This window comes from Oncorhynchus masou, chromosome 25 (genome assembly GCF_036934945.1).
Source record: "Oncorhynchus masou masou isolate Uvic2021 chromosome 25, UVic_Omas_1.1, whole genome shotgun sequence".
NCBI lineage: Eukaryota > Metazoa > Chordata > Actinopteri > Salmoniformes > Salmonidae > Oncorhynchus > Oncorhynchus masou.
Genome location: NC_088236.1, coordinates 47,756,630 through 47,780,456, shown reverse-complemented (window position 1 = coordinate 47,780,456; position 23,827 = coordinate 47,756,630). Strand labels below are relative to the sequence as shown.

Genomic DNA, 23,827 nt, shown 5'->3' with positions numbered 1-23,827 from the left:
CCTTGCGTGAAACAAGTGGCATCGCAGCAGTTATGCCCAATTTAATCCTCTCAATCGCTGACCTATTCAATATAATTAACAGGTTTATCATAAAACGCTCGTCTTAAATTGTTGTTTTCATTACAGCATTAAATCGTTTATTTGAAGGGATATGCTGGGAAGACCACAATAGGCTTTAGCCTCTAAAGACTATTGTTGCTAAAATTGTTAAACAAATTGAACAAAAGAACGCGTAAACCATTAGGCAAAAAGGCTAGCCTATGTGTTTTCAGATTGTAATGAACTAACATGCAGGCTAAACAACTCTTTATAGGCCTATCATGCATACATGAAGGCACTGTTGAATGCGTAATCAGGTGACTCAAATTTAATTCCTTTAATTTTATCTCAGTAAAATACATTATATTCCCAAACATCATGATATTAGTATCTGTAATTTCAAAATAGCCATAGTCTTCATTTGTTGGATGAAATACAAAGGGCTCAGTTGAAGGCATCGCCGATGATGCTGCTGATGTCTAACTGTGCGGGTAAACGCACGCCTGAGATGTATAGTGAGGGCGGGGTTACGCGTCAAAGATGATTTCTCTTGATAAATCTTGCAAAATGTTCTCCTCAAGCAGCTGGGGAATGAATTGTATGCTACTTAGGCTGCTCGATGTACTGAGGATGAAGATGCAACCATATTCCTCCGAATGTTACGTTCTCTCTTTGGGAAGCCAATCGATTTTTACAGTATATGTTAGGCTATTTATTTGTTAATTATAATCCCTGCATTTTGTCGACATTATACATCATCATGTCAGATACTGCGGATACCGAAGAAAATCAGGATATGTTACCGAGTTTGGTCGAGCAGATAGTCCAGCGGATAACAGCCGGAGAGGTAAGTGAACGTCAGATATGATTTATGGAAATGAAACATCTGTAGCCTATTGAAGCCACGCTGACATTTTCAGTATGGTGTCAACTAGATCAAGGTGTGTAATCTAGGTGGAGAGGAAGGATGCTCAAGGTTTTGTGCCGTCCTTGGAACGGGATCAGGGACATAAATATGTAAAATAAATGTTTTATCTATGCTATCTGAAAGTGTGACTTGAGCAGTTCGTGTGGGGTGCAAGATTCACAAATGTGTTTTGTTCTCTCCATGTAATCTCCATGAAGTCCTATATTTTAGTGTATCCCCTTTATAGGCTGCAAACAAATGCCCTGATCTCTTATAGTAAGATTATGTAACTCATAAATCAAGATTTTTAATTTAAATATATTAATTAGGCTTTGCAGGATACCAAGCGGTTGCATAAAGAATAGAATGCAAAAGCATGCTAAATTGCAGTCATTACAAATATTGTAGCCTTTTGAACAAGATTAGTAGGGGAATAGACCAGGCCTATGAACATACATTATTAATGTACAGGTAGCCTTGTGTTTAGAGCATTGGACTAGTACCCGGAAGGTTGCAAGTTCAAACCCCCGAGCTGACAAGGTACAAATCTGTTGTTCTGTCCCCGAACAAGGCAGTTGACCCACTGTTCCTAGGCCGTCATTGAAATTAAGAATTTGTTCTTCACTGACTTGCCTAGTTAAATAAAGGTAAAAAAAATGACTATAATTTATGTAAACAGCCTACTTCTACCCATGTAATATTTGCATTTGGGGAGAACTTTATTTGGATGCACCATCCATGTGCAAACATCTTGTGCAAACATGTTTCACTGCTAAACTGGTAGGGTAAGCTTGAGGCTATTTACACAAATTAGCTTAGGCCTACTGTTCAAGCCACTCTTAGTCCATGAAGTGCCATATTAATTATCTACAAATAATAGTGCTGTGACTGAATGCACAATCTACACAGATGTCTCAAGTTTTAAGGAAGTGTTCAATTGGCAATGTCCATCAGAGCTGTTGCCAAATAACTGAATGTTTATTTCTCTACCATAAGCCGTCTCCAACGTCGTTTTAGAGAATTTGGCAGTATGTCCAACTGGCCTCACGACCACAGACCACGTGTATGGTGTCGTGTGGACAAGCTGTTTGCTGTTTTGAACAGAGTGGGCAGGCATAAGCTACTGACAATGAACACAATTGCATTTTTATCAATGTTAAATTTGAACGCACAGAGATACCGTAATGAGATCTTGATGCCTATTGTTGTGCCATTCATCCTCCACCATCACCTCCTGTTTCAACATGATCATGCATGTCACAAGGATCTGTACACAATTCGTGGAAACTGAAAATGTCCCTACATACTCACCAGACATGTCACCCATTGAGCATGTTTAGAATGCTCTGGATTTGCGTATGACAGCGTGTCACAGTTCCAGCCAATATCCAGCAACTTTGCATAGTCATTGAAGAGGAGTAGGACAACATCCCACAGGCCACAACCAACAGCCTGATCAACTCTATGCAAAGTTGGCAAATAGTGGTCAATCCAGATATGGACAGGTTTTCTGATCCACGCCCCTACCTTTTTAAGGTATCTGTGACCAACAGATGCATATCTGTATTCCCAGTCATGTGAAATCCATAGATTAGGGCCAATGAAATTATTTAAAATTGACCGATTTCCTTTTATATGAACTGTAAACTCAGAAAAATCTTTGATACTGTTGCATGTATATTTTTGTTCAGTATACAAATAGTAGGCCTAACAGTAACAATTGTGGGAGTGCAACAATATAACGTCTCTCACTGCAAGCCTCGAGTTTTGGTCCAATGAAACCTGATCCTACTGCCCTCCCGGTCTTTTGAATACTCTGGGCTGCCGCATTGTTACTATGGTGATTTCAGTGTCTCCACCCCGCCCCACACAGTTTTGCTGTCCGTCAGTACTTGAAATGCAGCAGCCTTTAGACTGTTGCTGATTCACGACACTCGGTCCCATCCATAGCGTCTTTTCACGTTGTTAGAATTCATTGTCGACTCGACAACGTGATTGCAGGAGTCGGCAACTTCAACATACGTTGGATAAGTTCTAACAAGCTAAACGACGCTAAAAAAATTCATCATGTCTGCAGTCTCGCGACGTAACTCAATTTTGCCGGTAAGTGACAAGTCTGTGTACTAGTTTTAATAATACAAAATTATATGAAATGTCCTCGTGGAACGTTAATGATTCATCATTGCCTTTCCCATTTCAAATGGCGTTGTCGAAATTATATAGGCTAATTTTACAGTAATAATTAACTATAAAATAAGGCATTTGAAGTTTCCGTGCTGCCTATTTTTGAGGGACAGGCAATACCGACTGGTACACACATTGATGAAGTATGTCGCGCAGCTAAGAGTTGAGTGGAGACGAATGGATTCGTTTCAGTCAGTCATCCTGATGAGCCCTTCCCAGCAAGCTAGTTTGGCCATGAGGCTGATAATGTTTCTTTGTTTTAAGCTAAAATATAGGTGTTGACTGTGATAAGGGCACTGGATTATGAGCTGTTTTGGTAAATCAAATCAATTTATATAGCCCTTCGTACATCAGCTGATATCTCAAAGTGCTGTACAGAAACCCAGCCTAAAACCCCAAACAGCAAGCAATGCAGGTGTCGAAGCACGGTGGCGGACAAACTCCATAGGAAGGCCAAAACCTAGGAAGGCCAAAACCTAATTGAAACAAATGAAGTAGGCAGTGGCATTGTACACACAGCCATAGAAGCACAGTGACATACAGTGCACTCGAAAAGTTTATGACCCCCATTTCCACATTTTGTTAAGTTACAGCCTTATTCTAAAATTGCTTAAATATTTTTGTTTTTATCAATCTACACACAATACCCCATAATGACAAAGCGAAAATAGGTTTTTAGAAATATTTTTGGCAAAAAAATTAGTTAAAAACAAAAATACCTCATTTACATAAGTATTCAGACCCTTTGCTGTGATATTTTGAAGTTGAGCTCAAGTGCATCCTGTTTCTATTGATCATCCTTGAGATGTTTCTACAACTTGATTGGAGTTCACCTGTGGTAAATTCCATTGATTGGACATGATTTGGAAAGCGCACACACCTGTGCCTAAGGTCCCACAGTTGACAGTGCATGTCAGAGCAAAAACCAAGCCATGAGGTCGAAGGAATTGTCCATAGAGCTCCAAGACAGGATTGTTTGGAATCACTAAGACTCTTCCTAGAGCTGGCTATCCGGCCAAAGTGAGCAAAATGGGCGAGAAGGGCCAGGGTCAGGGAGGTGACCAAGAACCCAATGGTCACTCTGAAAGAGTTCCAGAGTTCCTCTGTGGAGATGGAAGGAGCACTCCACCAATCAAGCATTTCTGGTAGAGTGACCAGACGAAGCATGTTGGTGGAAGCATCTTACTATAGGGATTTTTTTCAGCGGCAGAGACTGTGAGACTAGTCCGGATCGAGGGAAAGATGACCGAAGCAAAGTACAGAGAGATCCTTGATGAAAACTTGCTCCAGAGTGCTCAGGACCTTAGACTGGGGTGACGGTTCACCTTCCAACAGGAAAACGACCCTAAACACACAGCCAAGACAATGCTGGAGTGGTTTCGGGACAAGTCTCTGAATGTCCTTGAGTGGCCCAGCCAGAGCGCGGACATGAATCCGACCGAACATCTCTGGAGAGACCTGAAAATAGCTGTGCAGCAACGCTCCCCATCCAACCTGACAAACTCCCCAAATACAGATGTGCCAAGCTTGTCATACATAAAATGGCTTGAGGCTGTAAACGCTGCCAAAAGTGCTTCAAGAAAGTACTGAGTAAAGGGTCTGAATACTTATGTAAATTATATTTAAGTTTGTATTTTTAATAGATTTGCCAAAAAATTCAAAACATATTGCTTTGTCATTATGGGGTATTGTGTGTAGATTGAGGGGGGGACGACGAAAATTGAAATCATTTTAGAAAAAGGCTGTCTGAATACTTTCCAAAGGGGGTATGGCTTTCAGGTAGTTCTTTTTGGCCACCCATCCCATGAGTGAATGTCATTCCACTTCCACTGAATGTCATTCCAGTGCACTGCTAGCTATGAATTGTATCTGGTGTTTGAGTGTTTAGATAAAAAAAAAAACATTTATTAGGTAAATCATGTCCCATTTGGAACACTGACAAGTAGAGCATTACTATATCTATGTATCTATGTATCTATCTGCTAAAAAAGAAACGTGTACCTTTTTCAGGACCTTGTCTTTCAAAGATAATTCATACAAATCCAAATAACTAAACAGATCTTCATTGTAAAGGGTTTAAACACTGGTTCCCATGCTTGTTCAATGAACCATAAACAATTAATGAACATGCACCTGTGGAACGGTCGTTAAGACACTAACAGCTTACAGACAGTAAGAAATTAAGGTCACAGTTACGAAAACTTAGGACACGAAAGAGGACGTTCTACTGACTCTGAAAAACACCAAAAGAAAGATGCCCAGGGTCCCTGCTCATCTGTGTGAATGTGCCTTAGGCATGCTGCAAGGAGGCATGAGGACTGCAGATGTGGCCAGGGCAATAAATTGCAATGTCTGTACTGTGAGACGCATAAGACAGCGCTACAAGTAGACAGGACGGACAGCTGATTGTCCTCGCAGTGGCAGACCACGTGTAACAACACCTGCACAGTGTCGGTACATCTGAACATCACACTGCGGGACAGGTACAGGATGGCAACAACAACTGCCTGAGTTACACCAGGAATGCACAATCCCTTCATCAGTGCTCAGACTGTCCGTAATAGGCTGAGAGAGGCTGGACTGAGGGCTTGTAGGCCTGTTGTAAGGCAGGTCCTCACCAGACATCACAGGCAACAATGTCGCCTATGGACACAAACCCACTGTCGCTGGACCAGACAGGACTGGCAAAAAGTGCTCTTCACTGACGAGTCGCGGTTTTGTCTTTCCAGGGGTGATGGTTGGATTTGCGTTTATTGTCGAAGGAATGAGTGTTACACCGACACCTGTACTCTGGAGCGGGATCGATTTTTGGAGGTGGAGGTTCCGTCATGGTCTAGGGCGGTGTGTCACAGCATAATTTGGACTGAGGCTTGTTGTCATTGCAGGCAATCTCAATGCTGTCCATTACAGGGAAGACATCCTCCTCCCTCATGTGGTACCCTTCCTGCAGGCTCATCCTGACATGACCCTCCAGTATGACAATGCCACCAGCTATATTGCTCGTTCTATAGCTGATTTCCTGCAAGACAGGAATGCCAATGTGATGCAATGGCCAGCGAGGAGCCCGGATCTCAATCCCATTCCCCCCAGAAATGTCTGGGAACTGGCAGGTGCCTTGGTGGAAGAGTGGGGTAACATCTTACAGCAACAACTGGCAAATCTGGTGCAGTCCATGAGGAGAAGATGCACTGCAGTACTTAATGCAGCTGGTGACCAGATACTGACTTTTGATTTGGACAAATTATTCAATTTGTTAGTCACATGTCTGTGGAACTTGTTCATTTTGTGTCTCAGTTGTTGAATCTTATGTTCATACAAATAGTTAAGCATGTTAGGTTTTCTGAAAACAAACGCTGTTGACAGTGAGAGGATGTTTATTTTTTTGCCTAGTTATATATATCTATATTAAAATGTTTTTCTCATCCCACTTGATTTTTATTTAGAGAAGGATAACAGCCTATACAATAAATCACTTTTAATATTGGTATTTGGTACAGTAACCATCTAGGTCCTCAACTAGTCTAGGTAAAGCTCCACCTTATCTCAGCTCACTGGTCACGATAACAACACCCACCTGTAGCACGCGCTCCAGCAGGTATATCTCACTGGTCATTCCCAAAGCCAAAACCTTTGGCTGCCTTTCCTTCCAGTTCTCTGCTGCCAGTGACTGGAATAAATTGTAAAAATTGCTGGATAATTACATTTCCCTCACTAACTTTAAACATCAGTTATCTGAGCAGCTAACCGATCGCTGCAGCTGTACATAGTCCATTTGTAAATAGCCCACCCAATCTACCTACCTCATCCCCATATTGTTTTTATTTACCTTGCTGCTCTTTTGCACACCAGTATCACTACTTATACACCATCATCTGCTTATCATCATCTGCTCATATATCACTCCAGTGTTAATCTGCTAAATTGCAATTACTTTGCTACTATGGCCTATTTATTGCCTACCTCCTCACGCCATTTACACACACTGTATGTAGACTTTCTTTTTTTCTATTGTGTTATTGACTGTACGCTTGTTTATTCCATGTGTAACTCTGTTGTTTGTGTCACACTGCTTTGCTTTATCTTGGCCAGGTCGCAGTTGTAAATGAGAACTTGTTCTCAACTAGCCTACCTGGTTAAATAAAGGTGAAATAAAATTTAAAAAATAATTGTCACCGTGATACAGTCTACTGCTCAATGGAGGAAAGTTTGCGCTGCAAGCCGGCTTGCCACAGTAAAGTGAGAGAAGTAGCTTGATAGTGTAGCCAATATCAGGCCGGGGTGACATCTACAGCACATTTATTATAGTGATTTTCACCAAAAAATATACAACTAATGTCCACATTTTTAAAAAAAAAACAATAACTCCAATTTAAAATAATTTCTGAATATGCTCCCAAGGCCAACTTCGGCAGACCAGTTCCTAATTCTCTCGGAAGTTTCTAGCCACATCTATAAACTAGATAGCTGGGAAGGGCTCATCAGGATGACCGAACCGACTCCGTTCTTCTCCACTCAACTCTCGCTGCACAACATACGTCACCATTTTGGGCACCAGGTGTGTCCATAAAGCTTTCCCCTTTGAGGAATTGCTTGCTCTAACCATTTTGCCTCAGCCAACCAACAAGCTGATGCATGAACTTCTTTAACTATGTGCATGGCCTACCAGGGTAGAGCTTACATTTACAAATGTTACGTGTATGCCCAGTCTCGGTATCAAAACTGGCCTCTTTCAAATGAAATGTTTAAAAAGCATTTACGTAAGCCTAAGTATGTTACTGTTGACCAGCGTTTCCCAAACTCTGTCCCGGGGACACAAAGGGGTGCACATTTGGAAAAAAAAATCAACTCCCCATCAAACCAAACTGTGCACTCTTTGGGGTCCCCAGGACTGAGTTTGGAAAACGCTGTTGTTGCTATTCTCGTCCACCAGCTGGATCCCTCTCTGTTGAACTGGTATGCGGGAAAGCAATTAGCCTGGGGATAAGTTTACTGTAGACCTAATATTAATGTTTGTGTCCACACCAGGTCCCTATCAAGAATATTGAGCGCGAACTAATTTGTCCGATCTGCAAGGAGCTGTTTACACACCCCCTCATCTTGCCCTGTCAGCACAGCATTTGTCACAAGTGTGTCCGAGAGCTGCTACTATTGAACCATGAGGATTCTTTCGATGCAGGCTCGGAGTGTTCCCTCCCTGGGAGCCCAGGGCCCCGATCCAGAGTGCCCTCGCCAAGCATGGAGAGGCTGGATAGGCTTGCAAGATCAGGTGCGTTTGGGTTTGGCCATTCTTCAAGCCTAAATTGTGACAAGTGATGCAAATCTGGCAACATTACATGCAATTTGCAGTAAAGTTTTATGGACATGCCATACCCAGTTTAATCTGTATTTTCCTAGTTATTCTCTGGGTTGTAGAATGAAAGACGACACCACTGACCCCACCCTGTTTAAAATCATAATGTTGGCTGTTCATACTATTTCCTTTAATCTCATTAAGTTTTGAGATGGGTCTTAAGTTTCTTGAACAGAGTATAGACTCGACAAGCTTATTCAATCCATCACTTTTGTTCTGTCAAGTTCCATGCCCTTAAAGCATGCACTTCACAAAAACGTTAAATGATAGGTGTATTGTGGCTATTTTGATTTCGTAATGCCAAGCAATTTCTTAACACGGAATGCCTATCATTTACACCACCTTGATAGGATGACAGGCTTGATTTATGTACACATGTCGGAACAAAGCACGACTGTCCCACTAAAGCATTTAAAACGCTTATGAAATAACTTGTTGGTGGGAGGGGGAGGTTGTTACATTCTTTATTTTGGGGGAAGCTAAGGGAAGCTGAGAGGTCAATGTCTAAATCCAAGGCGCAAACAGCATAGAGTGAGACAAGGCAGTCTTTTACTTAATCATGAGCTAGTCCCTCCCTGCACACTCCAAAAACACAGCTGTGGAACCCACAGCCCAACCAATTCACATTTGCCCGAACCTGAATGTGACCATTCTTCATATCCAGGTCCGCATCTATTAACACAGTGGAAACATTCAATGCTGTTTAGAAAAAGAGTTAGAACTGGTAATAAAATAATATATCCTTAGTCATCTTAAGAATCATGTACTTAATTTAAATCCCCTTTGAATTAGTAACCATGGTACTTTTGGAGCTGATTTAGTAAACAGTTTTCTTATAAGTACATTGAAGAAATCTTAAAGGACATTATTAACATACTTTTCAGTAAAAGTCTTAAATCTCTGACAGCATTTCACTAAAGGTTTCACCTCTGCTGAATGGATGTCAGACCAGTGGTGATCATGGTGATGAAACCTGCCTGCGGGGAATGAATGAGGGATTAAATGAACTGAGCCCAGGGCTATATTTATCAGTCAAGTGCTGTAAAAGCTAACAGGTTTTGTGGAAACTCCTCAATGTTTTCTTGTTTTATTAGGATTCGGACTAGACACATTTTTGTTGTTTTAGAATGTTAAACTCTGTACAGTACCAGTCAAGTTTGGACACACCTACTAATTCAAGTGTTTTTCTTTATTTTTTACTATTTTCTATGTTGTAGAATAATAGTGAAGACATCAAAACTATGAAATAACACTTATGGAATCATGTAGTAAGCACAAAAGTGTTAAACAAATCAAAATATAATTTATATTTGTGATTCTTCAAAGTAGCCACCATTTGCCTTGATGACAGCTTTACTCACTCTTGGCATTCTCTCAACCAGCTTAATGAGGAAATCCACTGGAAAGCATTTCACCTTTGAACAGGTGTGCTTTGTTCAAAGGAAATTTGTGGAATTTCTTTCCTTCTTAATGCGTTTGAACCAATCAGTTGTGTTGTGACAAGGTAGGGTCATCTTCTGTATACCACCCCTTTCTGGTAAAAGACCAAGTCCATATGATGGCAAGAACAGCTCAAATAAGCAAAGAGAAACAACAGTCCATCATTACTTTAAGATATGAAGGTCAGTCAATCTGGAAAATGTCAAGCACTTTGAAAGTTTCTTCAAGTGCAGTTGCAAAAACTAGGAACGGTGAGCATATCGGAATCGGCCAACATTAGCTACAAATGCCAGCATCGGCCCGATGTCTAGTTTAACGCTGATGTGCAAAACCGATGTCAAAGCTGACGTGCATACCTATATAACGTAAGTAGATGACATGATGATGCCACGAAAAATACAGCGCTACACAGAACAAAAGCAGAAAAATACTAAACATGTAAAAGTCGAGCAGTCATTTGAAAGAGTAAGAAAATTTCAGCGAGACAACTCAAAGTCAAAATCTCTTAACGCCAAGATAATGGAATTCATTGCCCTTGACAATCAACTGTGCTCTGTCGTGATGATGTTGGTTTTTGCCAACTGATCGAGCCCCGGTACACACGATTTTTCAGATGTTGCCCTACCGGAGTTACACAGTATTGTTGAAACTCACATCCATGAGCTTCACAACTGACATTTGGACCTGCAATGTCAGCCCCATAACCATTATGAGTCTGACGGCACAGTGGGTCGACAAGGATTTCGTACTAAGGAAAGCCGTATTGCATGCTCAAAAAATGTCCTGGCACAGTAAATGTCCTGTGCCAGGTAATGTCCTGATACATACCGCTGCTGCCATTTCAATGGCATTGGCATATGAAACAGGAACACTCCTAGCTCCATTCGAACAACTGACTCGGAGAAATAAGCTCAATTGTGCGCTGCCCTATGGGACTTCCAGTCACGGCCTGATGTGATTACAGCCTGGATTCGAACCAGGGACTGTAGTGATGCCTCTTGCACTGAGATGCAGTGCCTTAGACCACTGTGTGTGTGAGTGAACTATTTAACTGTACTAGAATGCGTCAAAGGCTGCTAAAATTTGAAATATTGTTATCAGGTTTTTTTTGGGGCAAGGAAAATATTGGTATCGGACAAAAATGTAATATCGGTGCATCCCTAGTAGAAACCATCAAGCACTATGATGAAACTGGCTGTCATGAGGACCGCCACAAGTTCATCAGCCTCAGAAGTTGCAGCCCAAATAAATGCTTCAGAGTTCAAGTAACAGACACATCTCAACATCAACTGTTCAAAGGAGACTGCATGAATCAGGCCTTCATTGTCGAATTATTGCAAAAAAACACTACTGAAGGACACTAATAAGAGACTTGCTTGGGCCACGAAACATGAGCAATGGACATTAGACCGGTGGAAATTTGTCCTTTGATTTGATGAGTCCAAATTTGAGGTCTTTGGTTCCAACTGCCGTGTCTTTGAGACGCAGAGTAGGTGAACGGATGATCTCCATGTGTAGTTCCCACCATGAGGCATGGAGGTGTGGGTCTGCTTTGCTTGTGACACTGTCTGTGATTTATTTTGAATTCAAGGCACACTTAGCCATGCTGTTTATCACAGTATTCTGCAGCATTTGTTTTCCACTGTTTTTGGTTACTACATGATTCCATATGTGTTATTTCATAGTTGTGATGTCTTCACTATTATACTACAATATAGAAAGTAGTAATAATTTTAAAAACTACTCTTGAATGAGTAAGTGTGTCCAAACTTGGACTGGTGCTGTACATGTATACGGTTTGAAAGCTGTGAATTCACATATGTTTCCACCAAAACCTTTTTTAGAAGGCCATTTCTTTTAAGCGCCATGTTATTGTGTGTTAGCACTTGTCCACTAATTGATTGTGCATCAGGTTTAACATACTGTACATGTTAATTGTTGGTCTCACTTCACTTCTTTGTCCATTGCTTGCAGCCACACTGCAGAGAAGGTCGTTTGGGAGGAGAGGTAGACACGCATTCCAATTTTTGAATAGCTGTAGTAGTGAGTACAGTGTTACTAGATCCCCTGTGAACCCCAACTTAACTGTTACTCTACTGTATGTAACCACACAACTGACAATAGGCCCCTGTTGCCTTTATGTAGCCGATTTGGTCGACGTGGCATTCTAGCTTTTTAAAAAGTCTACTGAGCAAAGTCGCAAATGTGTAGTAAGTCCCACCAATTTATGTCTGCATTTGGTGTTTTGTTCCATTTTTCAAGCCTGGTGCTTTCAGGCTTTTGTGCTCTGCTTTCAACACGTGCATGTCTTACAAAGTAGGTTGGAGAATAAGTGTGTGAGCTACAGCTCTGGGCGGGATGTGAGTCAGAGAGTGGAGAGAAATTAAATGGCTCAGGAAGTTACCTAGGAGTAGGGTTTAAAGTGGAATTTCTTTATGCCTGGACAAATGAATAGCCTCGACTAGCCTCCCTGTAGCCTCGGAAATATCCAGTACCTTGTGGAGAAGTTCCTTGTCGGGGCGGCAGGTAGCCTAGTTGGGCCAGTAAAAATCTGTCGTTCTGCCCCTGAACAAGGTAGTTAACCACTGTTCCTAGGCCATCATTGTAAATAAGAATTTGTTCTTTACTGACTTGTCTAGTTAAATAATAATAAAGAAGTAAAAAATGTACTTTTAGAAGAGGCAGGGAACCTATTTCTATGTAACAAAATATTATATTTTGTTTAGACATTCCAAGATTGTCTAGACTATACTGCCTCAAACTTCAGTCTCACTCCTACTGACAGGCTTGCTCCAGAAACATTTTTTTGCACATTTCAGTTATAGAAAATGCTTTAGACGCGCATGTGTTTGTAGAGATTACTCATGGCGCACATGCCAATGTTCTTATCATTTGATGGGAGAAGACCCTAGAGCACAATGCTTCAGCAGACATTATTTATTTATTTTACATTAAAGTGCTCAGTAGATGTTTAAAAAAATGGTATGCCATGATAATTATGCATCTGAACAACTCCTTAAAATGGCACCAGAATTATTTAAGTCGGGATACAAAACAGTTGTGTCCCTTTCGTAGAGGTCAAGTCTTGCACCCTCAGGCTTTCAGTCTAAAAGCCATTCATCTTGACAGTATATTTTTCAAGTAAAAAGATAAAGGAGTTAAAAACGTGTTGGGAAGATTTAACTCCACTCTTTAAATGTATATTCTTACCTTGTACAGCATTTGGTTTATTCACATGCTCCTGGCAAGATAGCCTGCATCCATTTTGTAATGCAGTCCTGGTTATGGCGATTGGGCTGTGTCGCATTGTGATGACTCAAACCATGTTGTTAATGATGTGGTTCTGTAGGAAGCGTACCCCCTGCCAGAATGGCCTTGCGATGACTTGTCAGTTTCTGCCCTGAGCTCTTTCCACTGCAGCAGCAGGCAACGTGCCTCAGCCTGCTACCGTACACCTTGCTGCAGACACGCTGCAACACCCACCCTCCCCGACCAGCACACCCACCTAGCCTAAGTACACTGTCCTTTTAATCCCTGGCCTCTCCCATCCGCTTCAGGCCAGGACACTTGGCCCCCACCTCATCAACTTCCATCCCAAGACCGTCCAAAACACCAAGCCTGCTCACTCACTACTCCATCAGCACCCTCAGTCTCCCATCGCTATATACCGTCACACACATTGACAGACATGTTTGTCACACACGCTTGCTTTGTGCCCACCGCATGTCTGTGTGCTTGCCATTTTCCTACATTCAGTGCACAATGTTCTGCTGCTTGCCTCCATCGTGTGTGCTTGTGAGAGAGTGTTAGGATATATTGAACTGGACAAATCATTTAAAAAATGTATTTCCTCTGCAGGTAGCCATTTTGCTGGAAATCGATATTACGCTCTCTTACCCTTAAGTTGATTTGAGTTGAGATTTCGGTTCCATTAGTGGGTTTCCCACCTTTTACTTTGCACCTGATTTGAAATTAATTTAACGTAAATCTGTTATGTGTCCAGGTCACTGTAAACACGCTCTTCCTATCTCGTGTTATCCATCCATGTTGTGTGAGAGACCAAGTAGTATGAGCTTTCCGAGAAGGACCTGTGATTGTTTCTGTAGGACACTGTGTGTGTGCTTGTCTGTGCAGGCCCACCCTTAATTTGTGTGATTAGCACTCTAATGGCCGTTCTGTCTGTTGTATCAGGCTCTATGTCCTCACCAGGATGGAGGCGTGGCTCTGTGACCCCCCGCATCACCACTTTCCCATGCCCGGGTTGCCAACACGACGTGGACCTGGGCGAGCGGGGCATGAGCATGCTCTTCCGGAACTTCACCCTGGAGAGCATCGTGGAGCGCTACCGGCAGGCGGCCCGCGCTGCTGTTGCGATCATGTGCAACATGTGCAAGCCGCCCCAGCAGGAGGCTACCAAGAGCTGCATGGATTGCAAGGCCAGTTACTGCAATGAGTGCTTCAAGTTCCACCACCCCTGGGGCACCCCCAAAGCCCAGCACGAATACGTGGGTCCCACCATGAACTTTAGGCCCAAGGTAGACACAATTTACCACCTCGGGGGGGGGGTTCATTGTGCTGTTGATCTCGACCATGTTGCTCTGCTGTTGATTTTAGATTGCAGGGATCAGCTCATGTCATTGATGGTGTTGATTGCGTTAATGATGCTGCCTTCAGAGATATTGGTTTAATTTCAGAGATGTTGGTTTAATTATCTCTGCTTTTCTTTGTGCTTCTGCAATCCAGTGAAACTTGCTGGTTGTGGGAGATACCTGTTCAGTGCTAACAAATAGAAAGAGGATTGAAAGGAGAGAGAATGTATTGACAAACTTCTTTTTTGGGCTTCCCCTTTGTGACATTTTGCATATGTGGTGTGACGAGTTTGCGATTTTTAAAATGACCACTAATCCAATGTGTGCTCATGGCCATCCAGGTGCTGATGTGTCCGGAGCATGAGATGGAGAAGGTCAACATGTACTGCGAGGTGTGCCGGCGTCCAGTCTGTCACCTGTGCAAGCTGGGAGGCTCCCACGCCAACCACAAAGTCACAACCATGAGCAGCGCCTACAAGATCCTCAAGGTACTTTATGACAATAACGATGTCTCCAACCATTCACTTGACCTGAGCAGAACAATCTGATTTATTTACCAGGAAGCAAACGGGGAGTGAACTACCTGAATTTGTCCCAAAAAATAAATTTGTTTTTCACTGCAGAATGTTTTCTGTTGCATAATGTTTGTACTAATGTGTGTGTACTAATGAATATAACCCAGGGCAAAAATAGTGTTATAGTTTGGAAGTTGTTTACCCAACTGGCCAGTGACGCCGTTGTATCTCAGCCCCCTAATGAAATATTGATCAGTTACCTGTACTAAGTGGCACGCGTCCACATGATCAGTTTTCCTTTGTGGGCAGTGTAATCGACACGTGTGGTCATCCACAACAAGCGAACCTTGTCTAACCCGCTGAGACAGAGGTCAATCAGCTACTGAAAGCATAGGGACAGAGGACTCCATGTCATCTGGCTGTAATCTAAAAGGCCTGTGGACACGGGCACCGGGCCGGACTCATCCATATTTAATGCAATCATTTGTATCTTATGTTCTATCTATTGAGCATTTCTGCTAATCTTCTTTGTTGTTATTATACCAACAGGAGAAGCTATCAAAGGCTATCCATTACTTAATCAGCAAAGAGGACCAAGTGAAGACTCAGATTTCCCACCTGGAGGTGTTGATCAATGAAACCGAGGCAAGTAGCTGTGTTGACAGAGTTAAACTAGTCCTGTGTTGTCTGTTATGTCCAATAACAAAGGGACATTCTGTCTGCCCTGAGAAGGAAGGTCACTTATTCAAATGCATATAAAGGCATAAACAAAGGAACGTATACTAATTCACATGAATTCCACTGCAGAAGCGTTTGCTCATCTGTACTGTTATGTCTTTTGTCCCTGTCTTGTCTTCATTTAATTTGTCCCAGATCCGTTTGTGCTATCATTCCAACTCCTTGTCATGTCAAACTCTTCGGCATGATGTGCCATGATTGCACAAACAATGGTCCATAGGCTACTTCTATGCAGTTGTAGGTTTCAATGAATTGTCGTGCAACATTTCTCTTACTTCTACAGGAGAAAGGCCAGTTGGTGGAGCGTCGGACCGACGAGAACTTTGAGCGACTGTTCGAGACCCTCCAGGAGAGGAAGTTTGAGATGCTGCGGTCCATCGAGCAGTCGAGGACGCGGCGTCTGGACCAGCTTCGGAGCCAGGTGGACGAGTACCAGGGCATGTTGGAGAACAGCGGCCTGGTGGGTTATGCCCAGGAGGTTCTCAAGGAGACGGACCAGTCCTGCTTTGTTCAGACTGCCAAGCAGCTGCACACCAGGTCAGCCTCTCTCCAACCCTGTCTGCCACTCCCAGTCTCAGCACATTTCCCTCTGTTCTGGGTAGTATACAGTAGACACTGTCACCCAAAGGTTCCCGTCATCAGTTGTGGGTAAAGGCTATTATCTAATGGTGATATAATACCATTGTTTATAAAAGGGCAGTAATTCGATTGGCCTCCATTCTTAATAAACAAATGGCCCATTTTCAACCTTTTTATTACAGGCCATAATGGCTATTTGATCATGGTGACTATTGCCATGGTCATTTCCCTGTGGCAACTCTGGACCTCTAGGTTTGTGATGGGGATTTGGCCCCTGTTATTTTAGTGCTGGAGAATTCAATCAGCTTATGTGGGTGTGGTGAGTGTGCCAGAGATCCGGTCAGCCATTGGTGTGGCTGGCCAGGTACCTTTTCCAAGTGCGAGATTGGAACGACAAAGCCTTGTTTACTTTCCCTATGTCCCGCTCTAGCTCTATAATCCTGCTTATTAATCTCCATTAGTCAAAAAGCAGCTTGAGGACTTTATTCACACTTTTACTTTTAGGAACGCTGTTACATTAATACACACACGTTTCCCACACTTGATTATCTTGCCCAGGAGATGATTTCCATTATGCTCTGATGGAATGGCTCCTTGGTAGTGTTCACCATTTTGTGTCCTTTCACTCCCAGGATCGCGAAATCCACCGAGTCTCTGAGGACATTCCAGCCTGTGGCCGACCCCTCCTTTGATGAGTTTGTGCTGGACACTTCCAGAGAGGAGACCCTGCTGAAGGAGCTTTGTTTTGGTGGAGGTAAGACTCCCCCCCCCCCCCCCCAGTAACAATGTAATGAAATCCTAAAACTCAATTTGTTGACACAATCCTCATCTGTCCCACACTTAGTCACCTCAACCTGTTGGTCACTTACACCTCCTTCTGAGCTCTGCTCTCTGTTTAGATGCCGGCCACCAGAAGCCCTTTAATTGAATAAGCCGGTTACACTCCTGATATACACACAGGGATTTTGGCACTGAGAGCATTGCAGAGCTTTTTCTTGTCCACTGCTTTGCATACTCTCACGTCCCTTTGCCCCGATTTTAAAGAAAAGGGCACTGTGAGACGGGCTGGATATAATTGTCTGCCATGAAAAGGAACTGATTTGATTTTCTGCATACTAAGTAGGAGTGTATGTAACCTAGGAAGTAAGCAGAAGGGTATTCATAGACTGTCATCTACCTGTGGCTGTGTCCTTAGAATGAGCTCCAGCCATTCTCCCTCCTGCTAGAAGTATTACTGACCATAAAGGGCTCTGCTCTGTCGAGCCATAGTGGGTCATATGAAACAACTGTATGTTGCTTACATATTAGAAATGCGTCCAAGTAATCAATTTTCCCTCTCTTGCGGGGAAAGCTGCTTGAAAGCCCTTGAAATGAAGGCCATTGATTGATGTGGTTAATCTAAATGGCAGGGGAGGGACAGGAAGGTAATGATGCACTCTGTCTGAGAGGAGGAAACTCTTAAGAATTGATGCCCAGCAGTAATTGAATTGACGTTAGACATGAAAAGAGCATAGGATGCAAAACTGTCTCCCATTTAACAAATGTCTGGCAGTCCTCATCAACAAGGTTCACAGTGCCTGTAGGGTGGGGATCTGAGGATGGGACAGTGACAACCAAGGACACCTCCCACAAATATCCCCCCAAGAGTCGATGTGTAACTTCAACCCTGCTCATCAAATTGTCATTATAATGCCATTCTGGAGTCTTCTACGCTCACAATGGCTCCATATTTGAATGTGTCCCACTAGTTGAACCATAAAGACATTGTGTTGTGTGCGTTCTCCCTTACTAAACCAGCCCTTCCAGAGACTGCAGTATGGTCTGAACTCACAGCCAGTAAGAAGGAAGTTGACGTCTCTGTTTAGTCTGTCTCTCCCTCCCGTCCCGGTCTGTAGCCTGAAAAATAGGTTGTTTCTCTGAGAATAGATGCGCTCTCGGGCCGGGTGCCGGCGAGGTTTGCAGGCTGCCCAGTTCCATCTGCGGCACCCTCCTCAGCCCTGATCCGATTCTATGGGACCCTAGCTGGATCCGGCTGCTACTGTTTGACGGGAAGATATCCTCAGTGAGCGAGGGGGAGAGCAAGCGAGAGAGGGTTTTGCAAAGTGCTTTTCCCGGCAATGTCCGGTGCATTAATGAAACCTTTTTAAGAGCTTCTCTTATTCTTCCTATCCATTGTCTGTCTATATTCTGTACTGTCTGTCTAGGAGTTCAGTCTCATCGCTGGTCGACTCATGCCCTTAAATAAACTTATGCTATTATTACATAAACTAATATGTTGAATCAAGTTTTGGGTTCTTATCATTTTATTTTTCTACATTTCCTGAATAACCAATACATAGTAGTTTGTCGATTAGAGAAAAACATATGAATTGGCTGCAGACAAATTATACTTTAAACTGACCCATCCCTCTGCCATTTACCTTTTTCTCCTCCCCTCCATCTCCAGTCCCTGACCCTCCCATCATCGATCTGTCCCGCAGTCGCGTCTACAACGAAGGCCTGGTGTGCTGGCAGTTGGCTGAGGATACCCTGGCTACAGACCACCAGGTGCTTGAGTACAGGAAGCTGGGTGTTGAGCAGGACGAGGAGGAGGGCGGCAGCCGCTGGCGCCCCACAGTCCCGGTGTACGGCCCCAGCACAGTGGTGTGCGACCTGGAGGCCAACAGCCTCTACTCGTTCAGAGTACGCAGCTGCCGCAACTCCTTCTACAGCCCCTACAGCCCAGAAGTCACCTTCCACACACCACCTGCTCCAGGTAGGCACCAGGCTCTGATGTCATACATACACACACACACACACACCAAACACTGATTATGATGATGTCATATGTGTATGGTTGGCACTGATGAGGAGAGAGGTGGCCCTGGGCCCGTAACCAAAACAGTGAGACTAATCATTTCAGGCTCTACTGGAGTAAATTCTATGCAATAATTTAACAATGATTCAATTCCATTTTTCAAATGTAGGAACTGGGAAAAACTAGTATACTGTACTGGGCTCTATAGCAATAATCTCTACTAGGCAGCCCTGAAATTTGCATGCTAATTATCCTAATTACAAAGAAATAAATCTTATTTTCAGTCTTACGTTGGCATCCCGCCTGTGCTGGGCTTCGGGCTGAAGTTAAGCTTTTTTTTCTGTCGGTATTTAGCAGTCGGATCCACGGAAGATTACAAATTGACAGACGCTCGACTGTTTCAAAATGAACTGTGTAGATAAAATACAGTTGACTCTAAGGAAGAGACGGTGGGTCGGTCAGTCATTTATAATTCCTGCGACCCATCTCCTTTTGTTGAATCGCAGAAACACTTGCCTTTTTGAAATAGTTTTTTTTTCTTCTTCAGACCGACTGGGCAGAGTTGAGATGCAGCTGAGGTCCAGAGTTACAGTTAATCTGTTTACAATATTCAAAGCCTCTGTTTCTGACTCCGATGGTTCTAAGCACTCTGAATAGCAATCACATTCCATCTGTAGAGCTCTCTAGGGGTCGATATCACTTTAATTCCTCAACAGTCTACTGAATTGGAGCCCCCATGCATATAGACAATGGCTGATCCATTAGGATTTCATTGAGTGTTTATCCTCCCCTGGCTCATTAGTTTGCCGTAAACTGAGGCTGGGCCCACTGTAGATGGAAGTCCAGTGATGGGACTGGGAGCCCACATTCCTTTGCCTGGACTGTGGGCACATGTAGCAGTGGGATGCACAGTGCGTTAGTAATGAGATGGAATTCTGGGTCAATGCTGGCCTCAGACAGACATTACAGTAGCTTCAACACGCCTCCTATCACAACAACAGTCAGTGTAGGCATAGACTTGAATCATTGCTGTATGACCATACATTTGTCATTTTTCTTATCCTTTTTAATTAAGCTTATCTTTAGGATGACTCCATTCAATTAATTTTGTGCCGTTCACACAACAAAGGCTAAAGGGGTAAATCGGCTAGTATCTTTGCCCTTATTTTTAAGGGATCGTCATGAATTAATGCGAATTAAGTCATCTCATACCATGGAGACAAATGCAATGGTTCAATGCACAGGCATAATTATTTTACTTAAGTTTACAGTAATTATTGCCTTTGGCGTTGTAACTATTTTTGGAATATTTTTATGTTCAGCAGCAGATGTGGCCTAGAAAATAATTTATATAGACCTTATTTGAGAAATAAGAAACCAAGCATTATTGTGTATATCTTCACATCTGAAAATGTATCGTTTTGGGAATTTGTTAAATTCCTTAAGTTTGTTTCATTACTTGAACATCTTTATAATGGCGCCCCCATGTGACACTTTATGAAAGTCCACCTTTTCCCTGGCACCCAAAGATGATGTGAAATCCAATCTGCAGCTGATGCTGTTCCTTTTGTATCATTGCTCTCTCTCACCTGTAGTGTTTGGCTTCCTGTTCAATGACAAGTGTGGCTTCAGCTCGGAGCGTCTGATATTGAGTAAGCTGCGTGACTCGGTGGAGAGTGCGGCCGGCATGGCCTTCCTGCTGGCTGCTGAGCGCGTGCAGACAGGCAGCTACATGGGCCTGGACTACATCATCGGTGACACAGGCATCTCTCAGGGCAGACACTACTGGGCCTTCCGCGTGGAGCCCCACTCCTACTTAGTCAAGGTGGGCGTGGCCTCTGATTCCAAGCTGCTGGAGTGGATCCACAACCCCCGGGACACTAGTAGCCCTAGGTAAACCCCACTTCCTCAGTCTTACTCTATTACTCACTAAGGATCAGGCCTGAGTCACAAAGAAGCCTGTGCTGTAAAAAGCATTAACCTGTTAAGGGCTAACTCACGGACCAGGCCTTAGTTTCTCAACAATTCCTAAAAATATTTATTTGGTTTACTATTATGTATATTTTAACAGGCTTCCAGATAATCATGGTGCGTCAGAGTATAGTTGAATGTGTTGCAATTGTAGGCTGATTTCTCTTCCAACTCCAGGTACGACCACGACAGTGGGCACGACAGTGGCAGCGAGGACACGTGCTACGACCTGTCCCAGCCCTTTACCCTGCTCACTGTGGGCATGGGAAAAGTGTTCATCCCCAAAGCATCTATCTCCTCCGCCACCGCCGGCAATGACCACGGCAACCGGGTGCTGCCCATGCCCCAGCGCATTGGCGTGTACCTGGACTACGAGGCGGGCCGTGTCTACTTCTACGATGCAAACACCATGAGATGCCTTTACGAGCGGCAGGTGGACTGCACCGGTACCATGTATCCCGCGTTTGGCCTCATGGGTAGTGGCAAGGTCCACCTAGAGGAGTTCATCGCAGCAAAGCGACTGTCGTATATGTGAGATGTTGGGCCTTCCACACACCAAAGTCTCTTGCCTTTGAGCTCATGTTTCTCTCTCTCTGCTTTCAGTCAGGTATATTTTTGTAGTGATTTTGTTTGTGTGTGTATGTACACACTTTCAGTTGATTATCATCATGCCATTTCTTTGTTTTAATGAACCGCTATTTATATTGTACTACTAAGTCCAGTAAAATGTAGCCAAGTGAAACCTGAAGAGCCTTGCAGCTAGTCCCACTCCTGTGCCTTTCATGATATATAGGTAATCTAGAAAATGCTGTAATTTGTCTAATAATAACTGTGCAAAACAGGCTAGGTTAGTCATCAGTTACAAAGGTGAGAGAGTGTATTTAAGTTGCAAGGACCCCTCGGTTGAGAAACATCCCTACCAAAAACTGAGACAAAACGTATACCTAATCAATGTCCTTTGACAAGACTCACGGTCAACACCAATTGGGTAGACCGCATTTGAATTTGGACACATTCTCACAGGTGTTTATTTAAAAGACTACCACACCATTCACATATTCTCCCACAACCTACTGACTACTTCAAAGCAGAGCACATTTATCTGAATTGTAAACACTAGGCTTTCACATGCAGGGTTGAATTCAAACTTGAGTTCTGCGTGTGCAACTCAGACTTCCCATGTAAATCATGGTGTCAACTTTTGGAATTGTGAGTTGACACAGGCCGATCTCAAGTTAAAATTACAGCCAGTTGTTACACAAGTTGTTGATTTGGTTCTTGAGAAGCAAGAGGGTGCAGCGTTTCAGAACATTTAGATAGAAAATATATTATGCAAATCGACCAAATTCTCTGTCCTCTAGAAAAGGGTGTCATTTTGACTCTATACATTACTTTTATCTCGTTTCACCGTACTCAATACACCCCTGGTCAGCTCTGGCTTTCCTACATGGGTTTCTGGACAGGACTATCTGTAGATCCAGTCATGTTTGTGTTTTGTTGAGGGTAAGGTTAATCGGTGTGTGTTTTCTCAGGTTTGTGGCCTGTGGGCCTTATGCTACCTACCTCCTATCGGCCCTGGAAATCCTTTTAAAACTATACCTTCCTACATGGAACAGGACTTAACTTTCCTTTGCAGCTTCCATAAATACATTACAATTTTATTATACCGTAATATCAGCCTTTAAGATTGTTCATATCCAATAATAAACTGGAATTAACATTGTTTTCTTAATTTTAACATCCATGTACATATCTAGTGTGACATTTTCTGTCAAATAAAACCTAGATCTGCAATCTGTATCTGCTGTGATGTTTCTCAAGGCTTAATAGAAACTTGAGACATTTGGGCAGTTGGTGTAAAATTGTAATTGGACCGAGATGTAATCACGCCTGACTGAATTTGTGAAGTGAGCAATTTAAAACGGAACATACACATCCCCCTTTCTGTGTTTTGATGTGTTTAGGTCCATTTGAGTGTAGTGTTTCCTAGAATATGTGGTGTTATTTTGTTGCTTATCTGAATCATATAAGGTTATGTTGCGTAACAACATAATCTGTAGTTTTAAACTGAATTCCTATTTACTTTAGAATTGGTGTGCATCATTTAGAGTAATTCTCTACCATTCCTTTTAGGGCACAACACCTCTACCTGTTCCTTTTGGAATGACTGAAACACCTTTAAAAAGTCTATGAACTTAATTAACAGGTTCAGGGTTGTTTATTCATCACAGAATGCATTATTATATACAGAACAAACTGAATGTCTCTTAGATTAGGTGTTTGTTAATTTGCCTATCTTGAGTCAAGTCACTGGTGGCCACAGCAGCTGTGTCTTTCAGGGTCGACGTATGGTAGAGGTTTACTATATAGTGCGCATATTTTAGAAAAGGGAATCGTATGGCTTTCAGTAGTACGTTAGACCAAATATTCTGCAGACTCTCAATCAAATGGTTCAAGCTAGCACTTTAAACTGTCGCATGTATGCCTCTCGGCTGTGCAGGTCTGTATGAATTGGTGTGCAATATTACGTAGAATGCAGGAAATAGGCCTTTTGTTTTCTCATGTAAGTAATGGGATGTGATGTTTGCTTTCTGTGAGTATAATGCTTTAATGAACATGAAGCTTTGTTGGTCATCAAATTCTTGAAATACTACGCTTTTTTATTTTATTTTAAATTTGCTGTTTGTGGATTTGTATGAAATAAACTAGTGTGTTTTA

At 42.8% G+C, this 23,827-nt stretch overlaps 1 protein-coding gene across 3 annotated transcripts; it reads left to right on the top strand.

Annotated features, from left to right (window-relative positions):
* The first annotated feature begins 608 nt into the window (after positions 1–608).
* LOC135514416 (E3 ubiquitin-protein ligase TRIM36-like) lies at positions 609–23,827 on the top strand. Of its 3 annotated transcripts, none has more exons than XM_064937893.1 (11): positions 609–886; positions 8,156–8,396; positions 11,895–11,927; positions 14,112–14,455; positions 14,851–14,997; positions 15,574–15,669; positions 16,046–16,299; positions 16,974–17,095; positions 18,788–19,096; positions 20,734–21,031; positions 21,287–23,827. In XM_064937893.1, the coding sequence occupies exons 1-11, from the start codon at positions 740–742 to the stop codon at positions 21,642–21,644; spliced, it is 2,349 nt and encodes a 782-aa protein (XP_064793965.1). In that variant the 5' UTR covers positions 609–739; the 3' UTR covers positions 21,645–23,827. The 3 variants fall into 3 exon arrangements, with proteins under 3 accessions (XP_064793965.1, XP_064793966.1, XP_064793967.1); XM_064937895.1 differs by lacking the exon at positions 609–886 and adding an exon at positions 2,864–3,049 and having other exon boundaries at positions 11,895–11,963; XM_064937894.1 differs by lacking the exon at positions 11,895–11,927.

Coding starts and splice junctions, on each gene's coding strand:
- LOC135514416 (XM_064937893.1), top strand. CDS start 740: ATGTTAGGCTATTTATTTGTTAATTATAATCCCTGCATTTTGTCGACA. Junction 8,397..11,894: donor GGATAGGCTTGCAAGATCAG/GTGCGTTTGGGT, acceptor CATTGCTTGCAG/CCACACTGCAGAGAAGGTCG. Junction 15,670..16,045: donor TGTTGATCAATGAAACCGAG/GCAAGTAGCTGT, acceptor TTACTTCTACAG/GAGAAAGGCCAGTTGGTGGA.